A 25,871-nucleotide genomic window follows, 5' to 3' on the forward strand; every position below is an offset into this window, starting at 1 on the left:
CCTAAGTGGTTAGTTTTACCTTCACTTTCTGTGTCAGCTTCACTGGGTGTTTTACGTTAGGAAGAAGCCATGTTTCCTAGCCAGGTATTTTAATCCTCAGCTGGTAAGATTGGCTGCTGCTTCTTCTTCTTCTTCTTCTTCTTCTTCTTCTTCTTCTTCTTCTTTAAGATCTTATTTATTTTTAGAGAGAGGGGAAGGTAGGGAAAAAGAGAAGGAGAAAAACATCGATGTCAGAGAGGACAAACATTGATGGCTTGCCTCTCATATGTGCCCCAATCGGGCACAAACCTGCAACCCAGGCATCTGACCTGACTGGGAATTGAACCAGCGACCTTTCTCTTTGTGGGACGATGCCCCACCAACTGAACCACACCAGCCAGGGTTAGGTTGGCTTCTTCTTGAAGGCTGGCATGTCCATCCACAACTTAGTTCTGGAGGGAGGCCCCTGGGGGCAGGGATGCCACCCTGACGCTCAGGTCCCTACCACACCTGTCGGCATCCCCGGCATCTCCGGCAATCCAGCTGCACTTCTCCAGGGTCGTCAGCTCCCAGGTACGCAGCTTCCTGGAGTTAGGACAACTGGCAGTTGTTGAGAAATGGGCTGTCTCACCAGTGACCGCAGCTGTGAGACTGCACATCACCTTCCCATCTAGCCAGGAGTGTCCTAGGAGAGTCCCCAGATTCAAGGAAGCCTGCAGTGATTTCTTCCATGTAACGAAGATGCTCGCTGAGAGGGGGAAAAATCACTTCTTCGTTTTATTTATTTATTTATTTATTTATTTATTTATTTAAGTTCCCTAAAATGGCTTGTAGAGTGGTACCTGTATTCTCTGGGCTCTTTCTGAGAGGTGGGCTCTGTTGTCCCCAGGAGCTTACTCACCTTGAAGGGGTGACCCGACCTCTTTCCTCTGGGTCCCCAGAGTGGGGTTCAGCACTGGGGCGTGCCCCTCTTCTGTTTTGTCACCCACTTGGTCATGCAGAATTCTGTGTGGAGAAGGAAGAGTTTCAGACCATTAAGAAGAACTCTCTCTCTTTGTGTAAGAGTTTAATGTATATGGATAGTGGGACTTTTTCCCTCCTGAAAGATGGAGCCTTGGCCATCCATGCCTTGGCAAGGCCGAGCTGCTCGCCATTCCTCGTGCTAAGCCGGCTGGCGGTTCTCATGCTGGTGGCTACGGGGCCTGCGGGCTTAGGGCAGAGGAGGGAAACACCCTCCACAGTCCAGTTTTGAAAAGGGCACACATCCCCACCACTCTGCATTTTAAAAAGAACTTTCAGCTTTTGCATTAGTGTGGGGTCTCCGCACAGGAAGAGGGGACTTACGGGTGGTGGTTAGGGCTGAAAGCAGCTTGTCAACACGGACATCATTGTAAGGGAGTAACAACAGCTGAGCTTCAGCCGATGCCCCCTGCAACCTGCATGCTCCACCACGTGCCCCCACCACTACCTCAAGACCGACTCGGGGACAACCTAGAGTCAGAACAGACTCACCTCTTTTACGCACTCATGGCTTCTGGAATATCTGTAAGCGCACTCCTACCTGAAATCCCTCCGGGTTGCTGGTGCAAGGAACTTGTGCGGTGGGAGTCGCGTCTCTTGAACTCAGGGTATAAGTCTCCCTGCTTGAGTTGGAGACCCAAAGGTCCTGTAGGGCCATCCTTTTCACTGCCCAAGCCCTCTTCTGACACCTGGTATCAGATGTGCCCAGCCCAGAGCAAAGAGGGCCATGCCAGCAGCCTGTTTGAACAGCCTTCCCTGCCTGGGCTCCTGATACCCTGGTCAGTGTCCCAAAGAGGATCCCCGACTGCCTGCGATCGGCCCCCTGTGGATGGTCTCCCATGGCCTACTCCAGGAGCATCTAAACCACAGGTGGCAGACACAAGGCCCACAGGTGGAATCTGGCCCTCCACCTTGTTTTATCAGGCCTGGCACCTTGTTTCTACCTGGCAGCGCTGAGCTCCTTGCCCCTGGTTAAGAAGTAGTTACATTTATACAGTCCTAAAACTACTTCAGCCCTTTGAAGGCAACCGCGAGGCTGATGTGGCCCCTGGTAAAAATGAGCTTGACATCCCTGATCTAAACTATCCCTTATTTCAAAAACTAAAAAATGGAAAAAATCTCCCTCCCTTTAAACCCCACCTTTCTTAAGTCCTCTTTCTCTTGTAGAAAGGCAAGTTGCTGATCACTTACGTGAAGTGCTGTCGTCGGGGTTTTACCCTGTGGTTTACCTGGGGAGTTGCTGGAGAAACAGAGCCTTATCCTAAAGGCGTGATGCCAACAAGGTGACCCTGAGCACTGTGGCATGCTGGGGTCGGGGGGGTGCCCTAAGGCAGAGGAGAGCCTTTGGGATCACTCCCCTGAGGCCCTTCCTTCCAAGCCTGTGGGGTGCATCATAGGAACCCATTCTCCAGATGGGGCTCAGCAAGGCCAAGTGACTTGCCCAGGCCTGCACAGTGCTCTCTGCACTCTCCTTAGGTGTTTTTCCCGGACAGAGCCTTCTGTGGTGGGCAGAGCCAGTGGCATGGGAAGGGAGACCCCTCCAGACCTCTCCATCCCTCCCATGCTGTCAGAACATTGCATGTCACCTGGGTAACACTTCCTCTGAGCCAGCAGAGCCAGCACCTCAGGGGCCAGCAGGCGAGTGAGAAGGCGCCAGACGCTACTGGTACCTCCAGCTTCCTGCCCTTTCTCTCTGCAGACCTGTGAGCCAGCTGGCTGGCGTTATTTTTATCTGGGGACACTGACTCGGGAGGTGTTTGTCAGTGTCATCGGGTAAATGCAGTTGAATTATCTGTTGTCCAAGGTACCCCCAAATAAGTAGTGTTAAGCGTGCTAAGCTGTTCACATTTAAAAATACAGTCGGACTGATGAAAGATAATTTGCTCACCGTGCTGACATCACAGCTTGGGCCCAGAGCTGTCAGTTCCAGAGCCCAGGATTTATTTTTACCCTCTTGGGTTTGGGGATCATCAGACATTAGGGCAAACACTTTTTTTAAAACCATAATTCCATGTCCATCACCCACAAGAGGGGACACGGCCCTGGCCCGGATCAGACAGAGGGACAGGTTGCAGACACTGGGATGGGGTATGGGCAGAGGGAGCCCCACTGAGTGCAGGAAGGGAGCTGCGGGGTGTGCGGGCATGTGTCCGGCGGGCCCTCGGGAGGTTACTAATGACAGTTGTAGGGGTGCCCCTCTAGGCCTTACAGCAGAGCTCCCGTTTCCTCATCTGCGCCTCAGAGTCCCCATTTACTCATTCAGTTAACTCAGCAAATACTCACCGAGAGCCCACTGGGTCCTAGTCTCTGGATGCATATGAAACAGACCCAGTTCCCCTGCCCCCGTGGCACCCACAGCCAGGTGGGAGAGGCAGTCACTGGGCACGCACACCAGTGCGAATGCTGCCAAGTTTGGTGCGTGCCATGACGGAGAGCAAACGAGATACAGTGGTATCTTGGACAGTACCAAGAACAGAGGCCTCTGGGAGAGAAGACAAGGTCAGAGCTGGGGATGAGCATGCCAGCCAGCTTCTCAAGGGCCAGAGGAGGAGTGTGCCCAAGCCCTGGTGAGCAAAGCGTAGGGCAGTAGGGGTAAGGCTCCTTGGTATGCGTGGAAACCAGATGGGTTTTTCTTCCCCAACTCCTCCAGTATTTCAGTGGGCACCCCCTCATCAGAAATATCTTGAAGGTGCCCTGACTGGTGTGGCTCAGTGGGTTGAGTGCCATCCTACAAGCCAAATCCAAAAGGTCGCTGGTTTCATTCCCAGTCGGGGCACGTGCCTGGGTTATAGGCCAGGTCCCCAGCTGGGGGCGTGCGAGAGGCAGCCTACACATGTTTCACTCTCTTTCTCCCTCTCTCCCCCTCTCTCTAAAAATAAATGCATAAAATCTTTAAAAAAGAAAGAAAAAGAAAAAATATCTTGAAGGCCTCCTCTCAAATCAACACAAGTCCCCACACTGCTGTTTTATGCCCAGCTCTACTCTCTCTCTGCCAGGTATATGAGGCCGGCAAAGAAAAGGACAGCAAGAGGTTTCCAGTCTAGCCAAGGAAATAAAAGATCTTGTGATATTCCGCTACCAAAACATCAGCTTCTAGTGGAGGGCTCCCCGCCCTTGCCGCCACCTCTGGCTCTGTCATCTGTCGTCCGTGCTACCCACCTTTGTCCCTTCTCCAGAGGCACCATTCCCCTGGCCTGGCTCTGGTTCCCACCAGACACTGACCAGGTGGGAGGGGTCAGACAGACTGCCCCATTGCACCTGGCATGGGTGTCCTTGGTCCCTGACGTGGATGGCCAGGGAAGCAGAAGGGGACAAACATTCACTGAGTGTCTCCCCTGGCCTGGGGTTTATCATCCTCACGTTGTCTAGCCCTGTTACCCTTTCCCACGTGGGGAATGGGGGACTGTGGGAGATCTTGGGGCTTGCTCAGGTCCAAGGGCTGGGTGGGAGTCAGATCAGCCAGGCCTGTCTGGCTTTCGGGCCCATTGTGCGTGCTCAACAACACAGCAGTGGTTTTCAAACATTTTTAGTAGCAGTTATTTTTCCAAACTCAATTTCGAGAATGTCCTCAACTATGTGAAACTGACCCGGCAGAGGGGCTTTGCCCGGAACTGAGGCACGCTGAACCTCTGCCCACCCCACTGCCCGTCACCCACCCCCACAGGCGACCCACGGCTCTTTGGAACAACAGGAGGGCGCATCTGGTCTGCAACCTGGAGCGCACAGCTCACCAAGGCCTGAGTGCGCCCTTCAGGGCCACCCTCGCCCTTGAGTCACTGGGCATGGCACAGACATCGAGTCCAGATGCGTAGGACCAAATGGAATGGCATGTTGCAATAGCGGGTCCATTCAGACGGTGGCTGATGCAAACAGCTTCCATTCACGTCTTTGCAGAAAATAACAGGCCAGCCTTCGCTTCCATGCCTGTATCCACATGTTTCCCAGAGGCAGAGCAGGAGCCAGGACCCCCATTTCACAGATGCACAGACCCCCATTTCAGCCTTTCCTGAGCCCACTGGACCTGGTGGCCTCCTCTATCCCACTCCATGTGCACCCCCCAGGGCTGCTACTTAACTGTCGCTCAGAAAACATTTTGGGATACAGCTTGATAAAAGATGTGAGCTCCCCCATTACAGCTTCCCTGAGGAATAATGACCTATAAATGTTAATGTGACTTTTGAAGACTTCATCTTGTGGCAAGTTCAAAGTCTCGGGTAGATTTGGGCTTCAGGCTGAGTCATTCTGGAATCCCCATTATAGGCCAAATCTTTTCGTGAGCATTTCAAGGGGTTTTCTCAAATTCTATAAATAGTTTAATAACGCCTGTGTAATCATCTATTTTTATCACCAGTCTTCCAGACGGTTTCAGAAGTAATGGGGCCACTTATTGAGAACAGGATTTCACAAGTCTTCAGATTCCGCTTGCTTCCAGAGTGTGGCCTGTGGGCCTGGCTCCGGGCAGTGAGATCCCAGACAGACGTTCTGCCTGGAGGAGGTGATCTGACCCTCTTGGAAGAGGCTGGCCCAGGCAGAACCTCTGGGGGAAGACTCTGGGAATCTCCAGAAAGTTGGGTAGGCTGGGCTCTGGCCTCAGCTCCCACTTACCTCACATGGAAAAGACTAGACAGGACCCTTATCCACTGTATACCTCATTGATCAAACTGCAGGAAGGGGCATGGTAATCCTTTTCTATTTAGGGAGGCGCTCACACCGGTTTCGTCACTCCGTCACCACGTTGGGCCTGTGCAGGTCAAGTAGTCTCTTTCCATTTCACAGATGAGGACATGGAGGCACAGCCAGCAACGGGCCCTTTTGTGTTGCAGTCATCTTGCTCCTGGAGCTGAGGCCATAGTGACCACACACACCCTCCCCACAGAGAGCTCTGTATAATGGATTAGACCTACCTGTGTGGGGCCAGACCCTGGGGCACAGCTACTGTGGGCTGGCTGGCCACCAGGCAGGAAGGATTCCCACTCTGCAGAGCTGACAGCTGGTCCCTCTGGCCTGGGGCAGCCCAAAGGGAAGTGCAGGGCAGAGGCAGGCAGCTGTCCCACCTATACCTGGGCCTTTTCAAACAGGACACCTGTGTGGCAGGTGTTTTGCTGGGAGAAAAGGCTCCAGAAGCAGACAGAATCAGAGACCTGGATGCCAGCCCTACCAGCCTCAGAAGGCTGGTCAGACCCCTAGACCTTGTCCTCCAGTGTGGGGGAGAGCCGGAAACGCCTGTGGGGAGCACCTGGAAAAATGCTGTGTAAATGTGTGGTGGAGTTCCAGCCACAAAAAGCGGGCGAACAGCCGGTGAGGTCAGGGTGTAGTACCAGCATAGTCTGCTAAGTACCTGGTTACTCAGAGCTGCCCCAGCTCGGTGGACTTCAGCGAGCCTATTCACCTGCCCCTGGCAAGTGGTACTTTTAGGTGTGTTCCTGAGGCTAAATAAAGCAGGCAGTCCAGCCCTCTCTTCTTGTCAGACTGAAAGGTAAACTTTGAGCCTCTTCTGAGGGCTTTTCAAGGCCACAGCCACAGCAGGTGCTGGCTCCCCCTTGCCTGAAAATGAGGCTTCACGCCTGCATAAGTGTGAGACAGAATTCCCACTGAATGAGCCCAACTTCTCAGCTTCACCCCCACCCATCCCAGTGCCTCCCCCACCCGCAACCCCACGGATCAGCAGAGCTGAGCTTACCTGACCTGATTTTGCCAACTCAGAAATATTCTGAGTGCTCACACTCTGGGAAACTTGGAAAATGTCTCCAGAATAGTCTAGATTCAACTGGAACTGGCTGATGGGAGTTTCCAGCCACCGTGTGCTCCCTTGACCTGGAGCCAAGTGCCAAAAAGAGTGCATTCTCGGCCACAGTGCCGTGAACCATCGGTCGCAGAGAATGTCCCCAGTGATTTTTTTAAAATATAAATAATAAAGGGCTGGCATTTGGGACATGATTTTCATGGCTATTTTTAGAGTAGATTCAAGATCATCTCTCTTCATTCTTTTTGGTGGGGCACAAAGGGCTGGCGTCACCCCCAGCACGTAGGGCATAGACATGAGGCTCAGGAGAGCATTAGGCTCACGTGAAAGCCACATGGACGGTCCCAGGTCAGGGTCCGTGTTTGCAGTGGGCTGCTGTTGTCTCTGTTTGTGATCTGGGGATCTGTCACAGGGCCCCATGTGCCTTGCCACAGAACTAGTCACATGACTTGGGTCTGGCAAATCCCATGGGAAGCCCATCTCCAGGTCCATAGTGATTGGTCTGAGGGATGATCATGTGATGAGCAAGGCCAGTCAGAATCCTTCCCTGAGATTTCTGGGTCAGACCCAGTGGGGCAGCAGTTGCGGGGATAGGGATGCGTGGAGGAGGGTCTGTCTTCCTTTGGCTCAGGAGCCATTATGATGGAGACTGGGAGCTACTGACAGCCATCCTTGGCAGGAGAGAAAGTGGTCAACATGCATGAAGCCAAGATAGGCAGAGGCAAAAGTGGAGCAGGCCAGCCCTGGCATCATTTTTTGAGTCCTGTGCACCAGCTGTGTCCTTGGTCCCACCCCTTCCTCACATAAGCCAGCTCAGGCACTGTGTGCTTAAACAAGTTTGGGAGGGCTTCTGTCCCTCACAGCTGAGGGCGCTAACAGTGTCCGGGGCTGGCAGAGTGAAGCGGCAGAATGGGGAGGGCTTTGGCATTGCATGGGCAGGTGTCTGTGCCATGGGCGGGGAGGTCAGGGACACTCGGGGAAGGGCCCAGCCCAAAGTGGAAAAGGACACGCCTAAAGGCAGGGAGCAGTGCAGGGCCCAGTGGACATCAGGACCCAAGGCAAGCAACCAATGTCATGCTCACTCCAGCCTCCGAGATGCCTTCTTCCTCCAGATGGGATGGGGAACCACAGCAAACTATTGCCAGAGCTGGAGTGACCTCTAGGTCAGATTCTTGCTGTCCCAGAATCGAGGTACAGCTGAGTCCCCAGCGCCAGGCCTCAGGGCCCAGAAGGACTGAGCCAAGGCTGGCAGCTGGGACCACGATGTGGCTGTGAGGGCCCGCTGTGAGTGCAGCCTGGCAGGCTGCCCCTCGGCTGGGACTGCACACGTACAGCCTGCTAGGAGGAGGGGTGGCCAGGTCCGGGGCTGGCTTTGGCAGACGGATTGACTCAGGATACAATGGCCAGGAGGCCCCTCTGTCATTTGTTAAACACCTACTGTGTGCCAGGTACATTTCACGTGTGACTCCTTGCAGACAAGGAGGTCTGTCTGACTTGGTCAGACTGACGCCAAGGCCGGGGTTATTCTTCCATGATGCTGCCCACCGTGGGTGTGCTCCTGGGCTGTCCCCAGCCCCCCGTACCCATCCCTCCAACATCCCATCCTGATTTTTCAAGGAAAAAGACACTTCCTGCCAGCAGTAAATAAAAGTGTGCTTCTCCTTCCCACGGGGGCGATGGTGGCAGCAGCCACCTCTCTGCACAGAAACAAACCAGAGTCACCAGGGGTGTGGAGTGTGGATGGGCAAAGTGCCCTTAGTCATGCATTTTAAAAGAAAGAGGAGGAAATAATGCTGGGTTTGCAGGGGTTGTGGCACTGCCCGTCTACCTCAGGAGGCGTCAGAATACACTGGGGTCCTTGCGAGTGACCCTCCCCTGTCTCAGGGCAGCATCCCCCTGCTGCGGCTGCTGGCCGTCGCCAGGGCTGGGGGTGTTTTCCCCCTCTGCCTGAAGGCAGCTGTTTTTGGCTTGACCACAGGACTTGATCATGCCAGAGTTCATGTGGTTATCCAGAGCAGGAAGAATTTCCCAGAATGCCTTGAGAAACCTGAGACACTGAATGGCTTTCAGGGCTTATTGATGTGGCCAGTGCAGGAAATAGCAGTACGTCAATAAATAGTTTTAGGCAGGAAACGGGGCTTAAATGGTAGCCTTAAAAGTTTGGGGAACGGCACTGGGGGTTGCTGGGAGGGAGCCTGCCAGTGAGATGAGGAGCTGGAGCCAAATACCAGACTTTGAAATGGTTGCCACCAAGCTGAGGCCCCTCTCTGGTTCTGGATGCAGGAGACTGAGTTTGAGGCAGAGCTGGGGGCCCAAGGGATGGCGGGTTTCAGTTGGCAGAAAAGAGCTCCTTGTTGCAGAGGAAAAGCTGGCAACCTACAATGTGTGTGCCCAGAGGAGACACACAGGCTGGGTTTTGGTGGCCTCTTGGCTGGCATGTTCACAGCCCATTTTGCCACCCTTTTAGTGAGAATCTGCACTAGTTGGCAGGTCACTCTCCAAGAGTTCCGCTGTCCTATTTAAAAAAAAAAAAAGAAGAACTAAACTAAGGAAAAGGGTCACAGCCCGCCAATTTCTTTTTAACTAGCTGTTTTTCTGATTATAAAAAGAAATGTTCACAGGAGAGTAAAGAAATTCAAAAAAAAAGGTTAAAAAATAAAGTTTACCCATAATTCCACTATTGAGAAATAATTGCTGCCAATACTGGATAGTCCTCATCTTTTTTAAAAAATGTATTCAAGGATAAGATTATAGAATACATACAATTTTGGGGGGGGGGTTACTTAGCATTATATAGCCATTTTTTCCATGCTATTATAAACTTTTCACAGATATAATTTTTAATGGGTGCATGAATCATCACTTAATCATTCCCCTATTGTTGGATGCTTGGGTTGTTGAATTATTGTGTGCATTAAGCTTATTTTTCCGGTTATTTTTAATTATTTCCTTATGGTAATTATCCAGAGGTGCAATTACTGGGTCAAACAATAAGAACACTCTTAGAAAGCTTATTTTAAGTTTTTCAGGAAAGTGATATCAATTTCACTCTCCATATATGAGAGTTCCTGTTTCACTGCATCCTCGCCAGCACTGACAGTTACCATTTTTCAGTTTTGATAATACAGCGTGGATGGGGGGGTGATGGTATTTTCATTCATTTGATTGCTACTGAGATTTAATTAGTTCATTTTCATATATTTATCAGCAATTTATGTTTTGACACATGAATTACCTTTTAATGCCCTTTACCTTTACCCTTTGTCACACTTATTGCAGGTACTTTTCTCCAGAATATTAATTGCCTTGTAAAAGTGTTTGTAATATGTTGATGCTTTCCTCTATTGTGTTAATGTAGAAAGCCCTTCTCCATCGAGATGTTTGATAAATACTCGATTTAATTTTATTCGCGTTCTTACGGTTTGTCTTTTTTTTTTTTTAACGTGTACCTCTTTATTCCATCTGGAATTAATCTGAGGACCCAGTGTGAAGGGAGGCTCTAAATTACCCTTCCCCTTCCCACCCCCCCACCCCACTTAGACAGCTGTCCCCGTACCAGTGCTGTAGTGAATAATGCTTCCTTCGCCGCTGATTGGCGGTTCTGCAGGGACCATGTCATAAACCCTGATGAATGCCCAATTCGTTTCTAGGCTCTCTGGTCTAGCTGTCCATCCTGCATCAGTTCCACACTCTTGTGATTCCGAAAGCTTTCGGACAGGTGAAAGTAACATAGCTCTTTACCATTTTGTTTTGCTTTGTTTTTAGCTATCTCCCCCATGGTTCTTTCAAGTTGCTTTTAGGATTATTTTTGTTCAAGTCTCCATTCCCCTTTCCCCTCCAAAGTTCCCATTGGAATGTGGAGTACAAGTTGGCATTGAACCTGTGAATCATTTCAAGAATGGCCACCTTCACAGTGCTGCCTACCCATTAAGGAATACTGTCTTTCTTCACTCATTTAAGACTTTCTCTTAAATCTCTCAGCTCAGTTTTGCAATTTTCTTCATAGAAATCTTGTGCATTTCTTAATGTCACTGAAGAATTCATATTGCTTTACTAAATGAGCCTTTGTGCATTAAAATATCTCCCTGATTAATCCTATCATAGAAAAGCTGTTAATGTTTGTGTATTAATTTTGTATTTAAATACTATTATTAAGTAATTAGTTAGTTCCCAAACTCCATGATTAATTCTAATCTGTTTTAGAGAATTCTCCCGGGTTTTGCTTATACGTAATCATGTTAAATCATTTTATCTCCTTCCTTCCAAGGGTCATGGATGTTTCTGCTGTTTTTTAATCAGGCCTATTGATGTAATATATTATGTTTATAGATTTCCTGATACTAAATCATGCTTGCCTTTTTGGGATAAAAATCTCCTTGATTATAGTGGATCTATTTGTTAGCATTTCATTTAGAACTTTCACATCTACTCACATTAGAGGAATTAGCCATAGACTTTCTTATTTGTAATTTACTACCATGACGAGATTTTGCCAATAGGAAACTGGAAAAGAGTATCGTTTATATATGTTCAGAATCAGTTTACATAGCAGAGCAGGGTATCTAGTTTTTAAAAATTTGAATCAACTTAACTAAAAAAACCCCATAACTTTAGAGACCTCATCATTCTTTCAGAACTTTTTGTTTTGTTTTATAATCTTTAGTCTTTTCTTGCTTTTTATTTCTTTTTTAGTAAAGTTTGGTATAGTTATTTCTTTAATCACCCATTTCATCATTTTTTTCCCAAATCATCAGCATAGAGTTATAAGTAGTGTATATTATGCTTTTATCTACTCTATATCTGTTTCCATATTTTGTTGGCATTTCTAATTTTACTTCTATTTCTTGATTTTATATATAATTTCCTTTCTCTATTTTCTAATTAATTAATTTCTCGCTTTATCTGTACTATGTCCTAAATTTAATAATGTATTTTACTTTACCCAGTACATCCAAAATTTTAACATGTAATGAATATTTTAAAAGTAATGAGACATTTTACATTATTTTTTATACTAAGTCTTCAAAACTAGTATCTACTTTTCTATATATTTTTAAGATTTATTTTTAGAGATAGGGGAAGGGAGAGAGAAAGAGAAGGAGAGAAACATCAATGTGTGGTTGCCTCTCACATGCCTCCTATTGGGGACCTGGCCTGCAACCCAGGAATATGCCCTGACTGGTATTCGAACTAGTGGCCCTTTGGTTCCAAGGCTGGCACTCAATCCACTGAGCCACACCAGCCAGGGAAAAAAACTAGTATCTATTATACCTTACAGCATATCTCAGTTTGTATATCCAGATTTTGAGCACTCAGTAGCCACATGTGGCTAGTAGCTATCATTTTGGACAGCATAGGTTTAGATGATATATTTGCTTCCTTTTTTTAATAGCTAAAATGGTTAAGACTATAAATTTACCTTTTAGCATAGCTTTGACCACATCCCACAAGTTTTTATAGCTCTTTATTTCCTGAATAATCTATTATCATATATTTGATTGCATCTTTATTTCAACTTTCTTTAGGAGAACATCTTTTAAACATCCAAGTAATTGACCTTTTTTTTTTACTTTTTGAAACTCTTTATTTCACATTTTAACTTAATAAAAAACTCCATTGTAGTGTATTAGGCAACTAGAAAATTGTTACCCACCATGTCTTGTATCACAATTGCAGGATAAAGACTTCTGTGTAGCTATAGCCTCACAATCAAATTCCACTTTGTTACCCTGACAGCTGTGGCTCAGTGGGGTGGGAATCATCCTGTAAAGCGAAGGGTCACTGGTTCAATTTCCGGGTGGGGCACGTGCCTATGTTGCGGGTTCAGTCCCTGGTCAGGAGGCAAACGAGAGGCAACGGATCAATGTTTCTCTCTCACATCAATGTTTCTCTCCCTCTCTCTCTCCCTCCCTTCCCCTCACTCTAAAAATAAATAAATAAATACTTTTTTAAGATTTTACTTATTACTTTTTTTGGACTATAAAACATGGTTCTAAAGTTAAACTTAAATCCTTTGACATTTAGGGTTACCTACTCCATGGAATGGCTTAGGATGCTTTAGAAGAGAGTAGCATTCTCGTTTAGAGTAAAAATCTCATTTCCATGCTCTGAAAACCCAGAAAACACATTCTAAATGGTTTAGAATGGTTCCAGGTAAGGAGAGAAAACTGAGTGGCAAGATGAAATGATATTTTTAATTATGGTCCATAAGACACTCTCTGGCTTTCAACTAGTTTAGGTAAGATTACTATTGATGGCTAGTAACCTCTGGTCACAAGCCTTTTCTAGGCTAGAAAGGAAGCCAAGGAAACTTGATTCCCCGTTTCCCTGACAGCAAGTATTATACTTTTTGAAGTATGAATTCTAGGCATTCCAAACATTATATATAAAGAAACATGTAAAATGTAATTCTTCCTAAAAGGTGATGTTTGCTGCTTAAACGTTTAGTTAAAATGAAAGGTAGCGGGTTGTAACACATTTTAACAGTGCACACACAAAGAAATCCAAGGGCAAAACTTAACATAAAACACATATTGTTCTTTTTTGGTTCTTAAGACATACAGCCCCAAAATAGCAAACCCTAGTTACTTTTCTAAGTAGATTAAAATCAAGATTAACAAAATGTCCAATGCACGTCAAATTATAGCCTCTACGAGTTAAAAATTCCGTTGGTTGTGAAACTCTGTTGCTGGCCATTTTGGCCTAGAATTTTCAGTATAAATGAGACTAGAAGTGACAGGCTGTGTGAGAAAGGGCCTTTTTTTTTCTTGAATAGTTAAAGAGGGAAATTTTTATCTAGAATGAATTATCTGAAAGATGAAAAAGAATATATAAAGTCAGGCATTACCAAAATTTGAAAATATAACAGAAATTAGAATACAAGAACATTGCTATATTATTGAAGATTTTAAAAACTTTCTACACATTTTGAAGGAGGTAAATATGTAAACTATTTAGGGAAAATATTTAACTGCTAAATAAAAGTCATGTATTTTTTGGCCTGGCTGGTGTGGCTCAGTGGACTGAGTGCTGGCCTGGGAACTGAAAGGTCGCTAGTTTGATTCCCAGTCAGGGCACATGCCTGGGTTGCAGGCCAGGTCCCCAGTTGTGGGCATGCGAGAGGCAACTGATTGTTTCTCTCACACATCGATGTTTCTCTACCTCTCTTTCTCCCTCCCTTCCCTTCTTTCTAAAAATAAAAAAAACTTTTAAAAAATCATACATTTTTCTTTTTCCCATGCAGGTCTCTGAAGTGGTAAGGTCCTTAAATTATATGACAATTTTATAGCTATCAAACTATATCAAGAAAAATGACATAGCCAAATACCATATATGTCCATATGTCTATATAGATGTATAGTCAGTGTTTGAGAGTTTTATTAGCATATACCCTGTACAATGATGGTCTTAGTTTTTACTAATGTAGTAAATTTAGTCCAGTCAAGTTGGTTAAAAAGCTATTCTCTTCAGATACAAGTTGTTAAGGGGGCCTTATTTGATCTTTGGTGAAATTTCTGAGAATAGTGAACAGGTCTCCTTTAATATTCTTCTTTTAGTATGTGTTCTAAGAAGTGTTTGATTTAGAATATTTCACAAGTCCACTTACACCAATCAACTTCACCACCTTTCTTATGTGTTTATAAAATAATAATACTCTAACTTTATTTATTTTTAAAGAAAGTGATTCCTGGGTAGACTTTTTTTAAGTATCTTTTTAAAAATACATTTATTGATTATGCTATTACAGTTGTCCCATTTCCCCCCCTTCACTCCACTCCATCCTGCACACCCCCTCCCTCCCACATTCCCTCCCTTTAGTTCATGTCCATGGGTCATATATATAAGTTATTTGGCTTCTACATTTCCTATACTATTCTTACCCTCCCCCTGTCTATTTTCCGCCTACCATTTATGCTATTATTCTCTGTACCTTTTTCCCCTCTCTCCCCCTCCCACTCCCCTGTTGATAACCCTCCATGTGATCTCCATTTCTGTGGTTCTCTTCCTGTTCTAGTTGTTTGCTTAGTTTGCTTTTGTTTTTGTTTTAGGTGTGATTGTTAATAACTGTGAGTTTGCTATCATTTTTACTGTTCATATTTTTTATCTTCTTTTTCTTATATAAATCCATTTAACATTTCATATAATAATGGCTTGGTGATGATGAACTCCTTTAACTTGACCTTATCTGAGAAGCACTTTATCTGCCCTTCCATTCTGAATGAAAGCTTTGCTGGATAGAGCAATCTGGGATGTAGGTCCTTGCCTTTCATGACTTGGAATACTTCTTTCCAGCCCCTTCTTGCCTATAAGGTCTCTTTCAAGAAATCAGCTGACAGTCTTATGGGAACTCCTTTGTAGGTAGCTGTGTCCTTTTCTCTTGCTGCTTCTAAGATTCTCTCCTTCTATTTAATCTTGGGTAATGTAATTATGATGTGCCTTGGTGTGTTCCTTCTTGGGTCCAGCTTCTTTGGGACTCTCTGAGCTTCCTGGACTTCCTGGAAGTCTATTTCCTTTGCCAGATTAGGGAAGTTCTCCTTCATTATTTGTTCAAATGAGTTTTCAAGTTTTTGCTCTTCCTCTTCTCCTTCTGGCACCCCTATAATTCAGATGTTGGGACATTTAAAGGTGTTCTGGCGGTTCCTAAGCCTCTCCTCATTTTTCCGAGTTCTTGTTTCTTCATTCTTTTCTGGTTGGATGTTTCTTTCTTCCTTCTGGTCCACACCGTTGTTTTGAGTTCCAGTTTCCTTCCCATCGCTATTGGTTCCCTGTACATTTTCCTTTGTTTCTCTTAGCATAGCCTTCATTTTTTCATCTAATTTGTGACCAAATTCAACCAATTCTGTGAGCTTCCTGATTACCAGTGTTTTGAACTGTGCATCTGATAATGAATGACGACTTCACTGTACTAGTCAGTGGGGGCGATAGATGCTGTTGAGTGATTACTGTGAATTGTGTGGCCATTGCATTCAAAATGACTGAGCAAGTAGAGCAATGAATCTGCATCAAATTTTGCATTAAGCTTGAACATTCTTCTGTGAAACCATTCAGATGATTCAGAAGACTTTCGAGGATGATGCAATGAGCGCAGCAGAAATAAAAGTGAGGCACAGATGCTTCAAAGATGGTCGAGAACCTGTTGAAAGTGATCCACATTCTGCAAGTCCTGCAACAAGCAGAACACCTGAGAATGTTGAACGTGTACAGCTGCAGTCAACAAAGATCAGTGACTGACAGTGCAGGAACCAGAAGCTGATCTGGGGATTCCAAAAACTAGTGTCCTAGGTTTTGATGAGGGATCTTGACATGAAACACATCATGGCAAAATTCATTCCACGGCTTTTGCTACCAGAGCAGAAGGAACATCGTGCTGCAGTTGCTAATGACTTTGATTCAAACTTCTACCAATGAACCAGAGTTCCTCAAGAAGGTCATAACCAGAGATGAATCATGTGTCTACGGCTATGATGCGGAAACGAAGGCCCACTCATCCCAGTGGAAGTCGCCTGGTTCTTCATGCCCGAAGGAGGTGCAGCAAAGCCTCATCAAGGTGAAGACCATGTTAACGATGTTTTTTGATTGGGAAGGTGTTGTCCATCACAACTACACCCCTCCAGGCCAAACACTTAATAAGGAGTACTACCTCAATGTTCTTCATCAGTTGAGAGATGCAATATGACAAAAATGACCACAGCCATGGACAATTGGTGATTGGCAGCTTCATCATGACAACGTGGCCGCTTATGCATTATGTGTCACGTCTCATGCAAAATTTAGGGGGGGAAACATCAAATCACCGAGGTGACTCAGCCCTCCTACATCCAGGTTTGGCACACTGCAACTTCTGGCTTTTCCCAAAACTGAAATCATCTTTGAAAGGGAAGAGATTTCAAACCATAGATGAGATTGAGGAAAATACAATGGGTCAGCTGATGGTGATTCCAACAAAGGATTTTGCAAAGTGTTTTGAACAGTGGAAGAGACTCCGGGAGAACTGTGGGAGGTCCCAAGGTGCCTACTTTGAAGGGGACTAAGGTATAATTGTCCTGTGTACGATGTTTCTTGTATCTTGTCTCTATTTTTCTTGTATAAATATCTCTTTTTCATAGTGCCTGGCTGGATACTTTCTGGACAAGATACTTTCATCTGCTAATCAATTTCTGCCCCCAAAAAGCACAGTTCATTTTGGGCAAGAAATGGACATCTTTTGGTTAGAAAAAGAAATTAACCAATGACTAAGTATAGAAATTTACAGAATTTTAAGAACAATGGTTTAAATCAATATGCAGTAGCAATTCTAATCTAGGCTTCATTACCTGGTCTGATTGATAATTGGCTATTTTTTTCATTGTTCTTAATTCTCAGTCCAAGTATGCAACCTGTAGAATTTCTGTATTTTCAAATCCATAGTAGAATCACAACTTACAATGAGGCTAGTTTCAATGGAGTCTTATTAATCGCATTACGTAAGTGAGCCAGGTAATTAATTTTTGTAAATGTAATCAGTCATAGAATGCTAGTGGTTGTATTTCCCAGTAACTCTATTTTGAGTCTGTGCTGTGCAGTGTGTGATGCTTTATGTTATCTATTATGGGTTGTATTTTTGTCAATGTAAATAACCTTTTAATGTTATTTAATGATCGTAATCTTGAAAACTACTTTGACTTTACTAGTGCTTTAACGTCATTTGCCCACAATTAGTTTGCTCATCCATTTATTTTCTCTGTCTTGTTTTCAGTTCTGCTCGTGGTTACGCGTGCTTACTTTCATGTTTTTAAAGGCATACTTTAATTCCTATTTCTCTGATTATCAAACTTAGGAAAGAAGCAATAACTTGTGAAACCTTTCAGTCTGAACTGTGAAATGCTGTGCGCATTACGATCTTCTGCCCCTCTCCACCCAGTGTTTATCGGTCTTTAGTAATTTAATCTTAGATTAAGTCACACTATTATGAACTTCTTATTCAAATTACATTTAGAAATTAAACATCCTCTGTTTCAAGGATTATTTCGGGCTTTTGCTTCAGTCTTATAACCACAATTCAAATTACTTACTTTGACTTCACGTCATAAGCCCTGAAGGTTGCCTACCTTCAGTTTTCACTCCTGGTCCTTCGAGACCATGATTTCCTTGAAGCGGAGCCATACATTGTGTTGGTTGGAGCATGCATTCAAGACAGTTTCCAAATTTTTCATTACTTTTAATTGTGGTGAAAAGAAAAAAATGTATAACATGAAGTTTACCATCTCAACCATTGATACATACACAGTTCAGTCATGTTAAGTATAAGTCACATTGTTTTGGACCCAGGTCCAAAACTTTTTCATCTTGCCAAAAACTGAAACTTTAACCCATGGCCCCCTCTCCCCACCTCCCGGCAACTCCCGCTCTACTTTCCGTTGCTATGATTTTAACTACTCTAGATGCCTCTTGGAATATACAGCGTTTGTCCTTTTGTGACTGGCTTATTCACTGAGCATAGTGTCCTCATCACCCATGCTGTATCATGTGTCAGAATCCCGTCCCTTTTTAAGGCTGAATAATACTCCATTGTGCAAACCGACCACTTTTTATCATTCATCCAGCGATGGACACGGGCAGCTTTCACCTCTTGGGCCCTGTCAATACTGCTGCTGGGAACGTGGATGTGCAAATATCTCCTCAAGACCCTACCTTCCGTTCTTTTGCATGTGTACCCAGAAGTGAAATGGTTGGATCATATTGTGATTCTATTTTTAATGACTGAGGGACCGCCACACTGCTTTCCATGGCAGCTGTACCATTTAGGTTTTGTTTTTTTAAAGACAAGCACGTGGGTGGGATTTTCAAAAACATTTGCTTATGTAAGATTCTTTCTCTTGCTTGCACTCATAACTAAGTGTGTTCTTTTATCCTCAAGCAAATGAAGATGTTGCCTCAATGTCTGAATTTTAACATCAAGTATAAAAGGACAATAATACCATTCCTTTGTAAGAAATCTAGGGTGCTTTTTTTTTTTCCTTCACAGCTATTTGTAGAATTTTTTTTCTCTTTGAAATTGAAATGAAAATTCTCTGGCTAAATAAATGTGAGCTCCCAATGTCCCTCTACCTGGAGTTCCCAATGGCTCTTAATACCTTCTCTTGTATCATAGCTATGAGCTAACAAGTCTTATCTTAGCCTTAATGCAGTGCCTGGCACGCAGTGGGGCGATCATACTTTCAAGGAGGGTAAAGGAATGCACGAGTGACTCTAATTTTTCTACCATCCTCTAGGTCCCTTGCAGGCAGGGACTGTAGCTGTCTCTAGCCCAGGGCTGGGCCTCAGTCAACCACTGCTAATATGCACCCAGCAATGTTCCCATTGCCCTCCCTCTGTGAAGGGCACCTTTGGGGGTTAGCAAAGGGAGAGACTTTAGGCACGGGGAGTTGAGTATGGGAGGTTATGACTCTGGGAAAGTGTCATCTTCCTCCCCCATCTCAATTTTGGGGTCAGCTGAGAGGCAAGGCTGAGGGGCCCCCGTCTAGGGACACTGAAGAACAGGTGCTGTGGCCAAAGATTACGGTGGTCCTGCTGCCCACCCTGAGTCCCAGCATTCATGTTCCAGCCATGAGTCACCCACCCCCTTCCTCCTTGAAAACAGGGGATCGCCAGTTGCCCCTGACCAGCCCCTTAGACAGCAGGCCCTACAGCAGAGCCTGTGGTGCATAGGCCCCTCCTCAGCCCCTGGGAAGACTGAGCCGGTGTCTTGTTCCTCCGCAGAAGGACTTCACGGTGCGGGAGGAGCTACAGCAGCAGGACGTGGAGCGCTGGCTGGGCTTCATCACCTTCCTGTGCGAGGTGTTCGGCACCATGCGCAGCAGCACTGGCGAGCCGTTCCGCGTGCTCGTCTGCCCCATCTACACCTGCCTCAGGGAGGTAAGACGCCCCGCCCTAAGAGCGGGCACTGCGATGTCTGTGATGGAAACTCAGCTCAGAGGCCCCGGGAAAGCTGAGGGGTGCACAGTTACAAAGTGGTGGTCCTTGGGTAAACAGCAGCATCACCCTCCCCACTTCCATTTACTAAAGCCAGGTTTTTACTTACTGAGTTTACAGAAAGGGAAATAGCCCCCCTCCAAAAAAAGCATTTCAGCCTTCAGGAGTTCATAATCTGGACCCCTGCCTGCAGGAGGCATTATTTGAATGAATGGATCTGTGGACTGGATTGGTTTATCGTTGAATTATATATATAAATTTCATCTGAATTTCATCTGAAAAAGAAATAAGAACAACCAAGAAACATTTGAGAAGCAAGAAGTCCGTGGGGGACTTCTCCTACCAGGCATGATAACCCACTCTGGGAGGTCACGGAGGCTGCCCTCATGGACAGAACTGGGAGGGGCACCTGTGGAAGCTGGGAGCTCCCTGGTGGGTGGGAACACAGCTGAGTGAGTGAGGAGGGCTGTTTGATTTCCCAGTATATTTCTGAGTACCGGCAGACCCTGCTGCCGTGAGCTGTAGAGAAGGTGAAAGTATTGTGGGCTCCTGGGGTACCAGCCCGGTGGCGCCATTTCACCATTGTCTGGGACGGAGGAGTCTGGAAGAGAATTGAGCGACGGCGAAAACCAGGAGTTGGTTTTGTTTGGGTGACCCGTGGGTCGTCCTTTGGAGCTGTCATGTCGTTGCTCACGTAGAAGCATCTGAAGATGAGGAAGAGGTCGGCCTGGGGACCCCGACTGAGCGTTGTGTGAAGTGTTGATGTGTACCTGATGCTCAGGGCTGGGGATGGATGCAGTCACCCAGGGAGAGGATGCAGGTGGAGGGGAGGACAGGAGCCAGCAAGGAGGAGGTGGAGGAGTGCCCGGGAGCCAGGAGGCTTGGGTCAGAGAAGGTCCCAGGAGAGCATGGGACTCTTTGCAGCGCTCCATGGGAACCAGGATCAGCCCACACTTCCCACATGCTGGCCCCTCCCACCCCCAGCAGCGTGCCCCAGGACCTAAGGCAGAGCGGCCTCTGGGGAGCTGATAGAACCAGGAAGAAAAGTAGTAGAACAATTGAAGAGGAGGGAGGGGTCTCTGTAAATGGTTCTGAAGCAGTCATTTGTGAGGAAGCAGCGTGCTCATTCCAGACTGCACAGGCACCTGGGAGGGCAGAGCGCACAGCCTCTCCTGGGCGCTCTGTAGGGCCAGAGGCCTCTGCCGCTCAGCACAGCCAAACATGGTCTTAACACATGCACTTGAATTCTGACTTGTTTCTCAGATTCAGGCAGTGGTCTCTCCCAATTTTATTTCACTCTCCAAGTGTCTTAAACTCAGAGTGCAGCACCAAGAGAGGCCATAGCTTTGCTTTTCTGTATCCCTTTGGGGATGATCCAAACACCGCCCACTTGGAGGGAGGAGGCCGGCCCAGATGGCCTCTTTGGGATCCCTCCATGCCTGCCTGAGTTGCCCTGAGCCCCTGACAACCACCTTAAGGCAGAAAGCAGCACTGTTCTAGGGCAATAACCTGGATTGTCCCAACGTGTTCCTTCTGTGTGACTTGGGCACCCCCAGAACTGCCGTCACCTGCTCCCCCAAGCAAGAAGCAGGGCCGAGCACTGGCCTCAGCTGCCGGGACACTTCCAACCCCACCTGAGGTAGCAAAATGTTCTGTTGAGATCCTGAAGGTGCCCACCTGTTTGATGCATTCACCTCTTTGGGACGGCGTCACAAACACAAACCCCTGCCATACTCATGGTGAACCTGAAGAGTAAGTTAATCATCTACAGCTTCCACCACTTTGCAGAAGAGGAAACAGGAGCCCCATGTTCCAACCTACTTGCTTAGTGCCTCATGGTGAGGTGGTTTGAGAGCATCAGCCATGGGTTCAAATCCTGCCTCTTCCATTGTCTATCTGTGCCATCCTGGGGGAGATTCACCTGCCCTGAGCCTCAGTACCTTATTTGCAAAGGAGGATCATGCTGCTTAATCTACAGGGTTTGGGGAGGAAGACATGGTGAGCAGAGGGTGCTAAGTGCACTAGGGCAACTAGGTTGGAATGTGGAAGGAAATGCCAGGGGCCTTATTCTAGGGCAGGGTGGCTCTCAGAGAGCTGGTTGTCCTCCAGTCTGACTCAGGGCCTGGGCACACGCCCAATCTTAAAGGGGCATGGGGGCTGAATGCCGTTCCAGGGACACCCAGCCAGTCCTATGCCAGACCTGGCCCAGAGCTCCTGAACTCCCGATCCAGAGCTCTCTCCAATAGAGAACTCAGCTTTCCTAAAACAAGACCCTAAGTAAAGATGGGGACAGAAAGGTTTGCCCTGGGGATCTTATCAATCTCTTTGGAGAGCCTGTGCCTTCCCAGAATCCAGGAGAGAGACACCTGAATTCTAAGAGTCAGTTGTTGCCTCCCCTACCTTACCATACACAAATAAATACTCATACCCAGTCCTGACCCAAAGCAAATGGAGCCAGCTCTAAGAAGTTTCTGGAAGCCAAAGGCACTGCTGCTGCCTCTCACCGTGCTGGTAAAGTTTCGGCTTTTCCCCTGAGGCCGTGCAGGTGGCCGGTCCTAAATTAGCAGGGCTCACCCTGCCCCAGAGTCCTCCCAACTGCCAGAACCACCCCCAGGCCCACCGTTCCAGCTGCCCACTAAATGACATCCAGGTCACACCCCAAGCCCCTCCAACAAGACATGGCTGGAGCTGCACTCCAAAGCCTTCCTGCTCAGTCCTGACATGGGCACAGACCCACCTCCCCACCTCCACAGCACCCCATCCTTACAGCTCCATCCTTTCCTGTCACCTTATAGTATGCCTTACAGTAACAGCTCAGTGGACAGGGTTGTCCAAAGCATGTCTTGCATTCTTTTCCCTCTTAACTCAGACCATAAATGTTATCATCCACATTTTCCAGAGAATGGAGAGGTCAGGCATCTTGCTCAGGGCCACACAGCCAGCAGGCAGCAGAATCCTGTTGGAATCTAGGTCTGAGCCCTGGAGCTCCTGCTCCTGCTCGCACCGCTTCCCTGCCCGGGAGCAGAGCCGCGGCTACTCTCATTCACTTCTCAGGCGTAGCCCAGCGCCCGCTACATGGCGGAGGCCAAAGCACTCCTTGTGGAGTCGATCCTGTTTTTGCCATAAATAGCACTTGCCAATCAGAGATCCTTCTTTGAGAGACAGAGAGGAATCATTTTCAATGAGTTCTTTAATTTGTTTAAGAGCCAGCGGTTCCTGCCAAGATGGTTTTCAGGGTGATGGAAGAGTGTTACTGATGGCCCGAAGCTGCATGGTCTCCCTGCCCTCCTGTTTACAGCTGCATTGGCCTCACAGGCCCTTTTTAATTTTGTTAATGTTTTTAGATGTTTTATTATGGTAAAAACACTGAACATGTGATCTGCCCTCTTGACAGATTGTGAAGTGTACAAAATACTGTTATCTATAGGCACAGTGTGTACGGCTCTCTGGAATTTACTCATCTTGCGTAACTGAAATTTTGTCCCCGAGGGTTAGCAGCTCCCCGCTTCTCCCTGCCCCCCAGCCTCTGGCAGCCACCCGTCTATTCTTTGCCTCTATGAGTATGCCTGTTGTGTAGAAATATGTAGTATTTATCCTGTGACTGGCTTGTTTCACTTAGCGTAATGTCTTCCAGATTCGTGCGTGTCGTTGCGTGTGTCAGAACACCCTTCTTTTTAAAGGCTGAATAGTATTCCATTGTACGTACTCAGCACATTTTTTAATACATTCGTTTGTCAGTGGACACTTAGCTTGTTACCAGACCTTGACTACTCTGAACAATGCTGCGATGAACGTGGGTGCTGATGCCTCTTCCAGATCGTGATTTCCGTTCTTCTGAATGAATTCACAGAGGTGGGGTTGCTGGCTCGTGTGGTAGCTCTGTGTGTGTGTGAGGGGCCTCCCTGCTGAATTTTCATAGCAGCTGTGCCGTTTTACATTCCCACGAACCATGTCAAAGAGTTCTGATTGCTCCACATCCTTCCCAAACTTGTTGTCTTTTACATATACAGGAGTGGACAAAAGTAGACTTCCAGTTAGTTGTGAGTGCACACAACACTGAGTCTATTCTTGTATTTTATTTATTTATGAACTTGTGTTTTCCCATATGAACGACTGTAACCCTACTTTTGCCCACCGCGAGGTATGCCGTCCTAGCTAATGTCAGGTGATACTGCTTGGTTTTGATTTGCATTTCCCTGGTGCCTAGTGACACTGAGCATATTTTCATATGTCTGTTGGCCATGTGTAGGTCTTCTTTGGGAAAATGCGATTCAAATCCATAGCCCATTTTTAAAGTCTGGTTATTAGGTTTTCTGCTATTGGGTTGTAGGTGTTTCTTATATACAGGGTCTGGCAGAAGTCAGGCCTGCTTGAGTGTGGTTGGTAGCATATGGTAGGATAACAATACGGGTGTAATAATTTATCATTTTATTTTGAACATTCCACCTATAATGCCACATGGTGTGCTTGAGTGCGATCTTGATACATTACAGAATTACATGCTTATGATTTTGTAATAAAAGTTTTTGTAATAAAGAAGGGGCATTATTTGTGCCTGACCCTGTATTTTTGAGTCACCCTCTTATCAGATAAATTGTTAGTAATATTTTTCCCCATCCTGTAGGTTGTGTTTTCACTCTTGAAACTATTGATTGTTTCCTTTGCTGGGCAGAAGCTTTTTAGTTTGATGTAGTCCTGCTCGTCTGGCTCTGCATTTGTGCTTTGGTGTCATACCCATGACGTCACTGCCAAGACCAATGTCATAAAGCTTTTCCCCTGTGTTTTCTTTGACGGGTTACAGTTTCAGGTCTTATGTAAGCCTTTAATCCATTTTGAGTTGATGTTTGTGCGTGGTATAAGAGTCCAGTTTTGTCCTTTTGCATGTGGATATCCAGCATTCCAAACCTCATTTGTTGAAGAGACTTTCCTCTCCCCATTATGGGGTTTCTTTTTTGGCGGGGGGGGGGGGGGGGGGGGGGCGGGTCGGCACCTTTGTCAAATATCTGTTGCCATATATACACGGATTTACCGCTGGACTCAGCTTTGTCCCATTGGTCTACATGCCTGTTTTAACAACCATAGCTTTGTAATATATTTTGAAATCAGGAAGTGTGATGCCTCCTGATTTGTTGGGGGTTTTTTCATTGTTTCATGATTGTGTGGCTATTTTGAGTCTTTTGTGGTTTCATATGAATTTTGAAATTGTTTATTTCTACTAAAAATATTGTTGGAATTTTGACAGGGATTGCATTGAGTCTGTAGGTCACTTTGGCTAGCATGAAAATTTTAACAATATAAGCTCTTTCAATCCAAAATCAGGGACCAGACAAGAGTGCCCACTCTCACCACTTCTACTCGGCATATTACGGGAAGTCCTAGCCAGAGCAATTAGGCAGGAAAAAGATATAAAATGCTTCCAAATCAGAAAACAAGAAGTAAAATTGTCTTTGTTTACAGGTGACAGGATCTTATATATAGAAAACTCTAAAGTCTCCACCAAAAAACCTGGTAGAACTAATAAATGAATTTAGTAAAGTTTCAAATTTGAAACTTTGTATCAAAGTTTTGATACAAATATCAACATACAAAATCAATTGCATGTTTACACACAAATAACAAACTATCTGAACAGAAAATTAGGAAAATGATCCAATTTACAATAGCATAAAAAAAGAATAAAATACTTAGGAATAAACTTAACTACAAAGGTGAAAGACTTGTACCCTGAAAACTACAAACTCTTGATGAAAAATAGTAAAGATACAAACAAATAGATACAAGACATCTCTCATGGTGTTTTTAGCAGAACCCTAAGGACCCCTTCATCCCGATGGGGTCCTCAGCCAAACTGTGTCTGCGAGGGTTCTGCATGCAGGAGGACTGTAATTAGTGTTTGTTGCCCAAGCTAAGGGTTTCATCATCTGCCATCTCAGCTGGAACCGACCTGCAAGGGTTTGGGTCCGGTTCACCCAGCTCCATCCTCTCCCCCAACCCTTTCCTGACCCTGCAGTGCTCTAAGCCCCCTCCACTCCTCCGTCACCTCTGTGACCCCACGGTGATTCTGCAGACTCCTCCCTGTTATCACCAACTGTTTCTGTCTGGGCCTCTTACTTCAAGAGCTCTGTTGAAAATTCCTCTGGCAGGGGGGTCTGCGAGGGGTTATTAACCCCTTACACCT

The 25,871-nt window shown here is 46.1% G+C and overlaps 1 protein-coding gene across 3 annotated transcripts in view; it reads left to right on the forward strand.

Moving 5' to 3' along the window:
- CTIF (cap binding complex dependent translation initiation factor) overlaps positions 1-25,871 on the forward strand; it is a 248,131-nt gene that overhangs the window by 188,295 nt on the left and 33,965 nt on the right. For all 3 annotated transcript variants that reach the window (XM_053912424.2, XM_024580202.4, XM_045187688.3), the window contains exon 10: positions 19,481-19,636. In XM_053912424.2, the coding sequence (XP_053768399.1) occupies positions 19,481-19,636 (156 nt within the window). The remainder of the gene's footprint in view (positions 1-19,480; positions 19,637-25,871) is intronic.

Source organism: Desmodus rotundus, chromosome 10 (assembly GCF_022682495.2).
Source record: "Desmodus rotundus isolate HL8 chromosome 10, HLdesRot8A.1, whole genome shotgun sequence".
Lineage (NCBI taxonomy): Eukaryota > Metazoa > Chordata > Mammalia > Chiroptera > Phyllostomidae > Desmodus > Desmodus rotundus.